At 45.1% G+C, this 3,769-nt stretch overlaps 1 protein-coding gene across 1 annotated transcript in view; it reads right to left on the bottom strand.

Moving 5' to 3' along the window:
- Positions 1 to 3,769, bottom strand: part of LOC112077092 (delta-like protein 4) — a gene marked incomplete at its 5' end in the record, with an annotated part of 15,296 nt that overhangs the window by 1,535 nt on the left and 9,992 nt on the right. The window contains one exon of the mRNA XM_070441563.1: positions 1,745 to 2,854. Within this exon, the coding sequence (XP_070297664.1) occupies positions 2,849 to 2,854 (6 nt within the window). The remainder of the gene's footprint in view (positions 1 to 1,744; positions 2,855 to 3,769) is intronic.

The following is a 3,769-nucleotide window of genomic DNA, read 5'->3' as shown; positions in this document are numbered from 1 at the left end:
TAGCTAGTGTTAAAGGTTTAGCTAGTGTTAGAGCAGTAGCCTAGTGGTTAGAGCAGGTAGCTCTAGTGGTTTAGAGCAGGTAGCCTAGTGTTAGAGCAGGTAGCCTAGTGGTTAGAGCAGATAGCCTAGTGGTTAGAGGCAGGTAGCCTAGTGGTTAGAGGCAGGTGAGCCTAGTGGTTAGAGGCAGGTAGCCTAGTGGTTAGAGGCAGGTAGCCTAGTGGTTAGAGGCAGGATGCTAGGTTAGAGCAGTAGCGTGTTAGAGAGGTAGCCTAGTGGTTAGAGCAGGTAGCCTAGTGGTTAGAGGCAGGTAGCCTAGTGGTTAGAGCAGGTAGCCTAGTGGTTAGAGCAGATAGCCTAGTGGTTAGAGCAGATAGCCTGTGGTTAGAGCAGGTAGACCTAGTGGTTTAGAGCAGGTAGCCTAGTGGTTAGAGCAGATAGCCTAGTGGTTAGAGCAGGATAGGCCTAGTGGTTAGAGCAGGTAGCCTAGTGGTTAGAGGCAGGTAGCCTAGTGGTTAGAGCAGGTAGCCTAGTGGTAGAGCAGATAGCCTAGTGGTAGAGCAGGTAGCCTAGTGGTTAGAGCAGGTAGCCAGTGGTTAGAGCAGATAGCCTAGTGGTTAGAGCAGGTAGCCTAGTGTTAGAGCAGGTGTAGCCTATGGTTAGAGGGTGCAAGATGAATCCCTGAGCTGACAAGGTAAAAATCTGTCGTTATGCCCCCTGACAAGGCAGTTAACCCACTGTTCCTAGGCTGTCATTGGAAATAAGAATTTGTTCTTAACTGACTGTGTAGTTAAATAAAAAAATACATTTTAAAGGGACTGAAATGCTATTAAATTACAATTACATTGGAGTTTTAATATGTAATTCTATGGATAAAACGATCAAAACTGTCAGACTTTTACCGTACAATAAACCTACATATCTATGTGAAACAGCCAACGTGACAACAACAAAGAGTTGGCTTAACTAGATAAAGCTACTAAGCTACTGCATCACTACACAACTTTTCAAGTAATTCCTGGAAAACCCCACCGTACACACCAACCCCCCACCATACACACCAACCCCCCCACCGTACACACCAACCCCCCCAACACACCAACCCCCCCACCGTACACACCAACCCCCCACGATACACACCACACCCCCAACACACCAACCCCCCCAACACACCAACCCCCCCACCACACACCTCCACAACACACTCACCCCACCCTCCTCTTCTGGTCCTCCTAAATTGGCTTGCAATTCAAATCCGTTTCCACAGTTACCACCACCCCCCCTCCCCTCGAGCTGGAAATGGTGAAACAAAAACAGGCGAGGGGCTAAGGAGACCCCCCCCCCACACACTCCCTAACAGAGAGATCCCAGACTCAAGCAGATGCCACGGGAAGGGGGGGGGACCCTGCTCTGCCATAAAAACAGTGGCATATGCCAAGCCTCTCGCACTACGTCAGACACACACACACTGAGCTGACTAGACCACAGAACCCATTAAAACACACACACTTCAGGCGCCATAGGCCACCGACTCCCCTTCAGGGTTAAGGGCAACCTATCCACCTCATGGTGCATACCACGATCTCACACCCCCTCCCCCACAACACACACACACACACACACACACACACACACACACACACACACACACACACACACACACACACACACACACACACACACACACACACACACACACACCACACCACACACACACACACACACACACACCACACAAGTAGTGCACTATATAGGGAATAGGGTGCCCTTTGGGATGTATACTCCTCCTCTAAATTCCTGTTGATGGAAAAAATTGTATTTTCCCACCTGTTTTTCTTTTTGGTGTTTAAGTGCTCCGTGAAGAGACAAGTGTTTAGTTTTAGCATTGAAACTCTTGTTTCGGCTTCTAGTAATTTCCGGCTGCATCTTCTCACCATTTGCATGGAATGAAAAAGTCTGTAAAAGTCCGACCAGGCGTTTTGTTTGGAGTGATTGACAGTTGAGACGTTAGTTTGTTTGTTCAGTCAGACATTCATCGTTCTCAGTGTTTTGTTGTGGTTAGTCTGTGGTTTTCAACCGACCGGTCAGTCGGTTGTTTGCGTTTGGTCGGTCGGTTTCAGCGAGTTGGCTCCACCCTGGACCTTGGGTCTTGCATAGCTGGTGAATTATACTGGCTAGGGGTTAAAGATCAGTTGAATCTCAGGCACCTCCATTTTGATTAGTTGGCTTTAGAAGTCCCCATGATTAGGTCGGGCAGGGGTCAACTGAGAGGTCAGGGGTCAACTACGAGCTCCGGCCATTTGTCCCGTTTCACCTACTCTCTCCTCCATTGCTGCCAAGGACAGATGAGTTCAGTTCAAGTTTGTTGTTTTGTTGCTGACATTCTACTAGTTCCCTCCACACTCTGTGCAGTTCAGTCAGTCTTTTTAACCATTTAACAGTTGATTTAACCATTTGTTTTAACCGTTCCCAGAACACAATAGGTTCATGACTAGCTACTGTACACGTGTTTGTATACAAAACACTCGGTCGATGTTAAAAGTTCTATAAAGTTCTCAGGCTAGTGTTCATTGGTTCGTTTACAGAGAAAAGGAGAGGTTCGTCCATCTCTGTCTCTCGCTCTTTCTCTTATCGTCTCTCTCTCTCTCTCCATTCATCAAGTGTTCCAGAGCAGCAGTGACATCAGCAGTGACATCAGCAGTGACATCAGCAGTGACATCAGCAGTGACATCAGCAGTGACATCATAAACAGTCTCTTCTCAGATTTTTGTAAACAATCCAGAAAAATAAAATTCTGCCTCGATTGTGTTTCTCCTCTATCGCTTCCTCGCTTCTTCATACCCCTCACAGCTTATACCTGGGGAGGAAGAGAGGAAAGAGACTTAGAGGCAAGCTGTGGGAACTGAGGAAACAGTGAGGGAACATTACCCTTTTTATCTATGAACAGGGAAACTGCACAGTTCTGTTATCTATTCTTACGGGTACGCTATATGTTTTTTGCTTGGCTCATCCTGCTTTCAATTACACCCAAGCGCTTCTATGTTAAAACATAGGGCTTGTGAGACAAAGTAAAGCTTTAAACGTATCAAAACCATATGCATAGGCTTGTGYTCAAGCACGAGACGACGTGACGCTAAAGCTTTACACGTATCTGAAAGCATGTGCAGAGAGAGCAGTCCAGGGGATCCAACTCTGTGGGATGAATGGGGCTTGTTCCAGGTACACTATATCCCCTTTCCAGACCATCAACTTGTCAGTTTGAAGAACGGTGATTTGATACACTTTTATAGTTTTAGTGAGATCATTTCCATATCAGATTATTTCACCATATTGACTTGGCATACATGATTACGCCATATAAGCTTACAGGATATTTTCCTGGCTTATGTTTCAGTAAAAAATTATATGTAGTACTTCCACAATGTCTATCTGTAAAAAAAACATAACATCACCAAGAATAAATGTACTTGACAATAAGTGTGATGTGAAACGCTGTAGAGGGAAACCACAAAATAAGTACTGATGAAAAAGTATATATACAGTGGGGAGAACAAGTATTTGATACACTGCCGATTTTGCAGGTTTTCCTACTTACAAAGCATGTAGAGGTCTGTAATTTTTATCATAGGTACACTTCAACTGTGAGAGACGGAATCTAAAACAAAAATCCAGAAAATCACATTGTATGATTTTTAAGTAATTAATTTGCATTTTATTGCATGACATAAGTATTTGATCACCTACCAACCAGTAAGAATTCCGGCTCTCACAG

This window comes from Salvelinus sp. IW2-2015, unplaced genomic scaffold, assembly GCF_002910315.2.
Source record: "Salvelinus sp. IW2-2015 unplaced genomic scaffold, ASM291031v2 Un_scaffold4267, whole genome shotgun sequence".
In the NCBI taxonomy this organism is placed as follows: domain Eukaryota; kingdom Metazoa; phylum Chordata; class Actinopteri; order Salmoniformes; family Salmonidae; genus Salvelinus; species Salvelinus sp. IW2-2015.
Note: the sequence above shows the minus strand (reverse complement) of the source record. Positions and strands in the feature narration are given on the sequence as shown.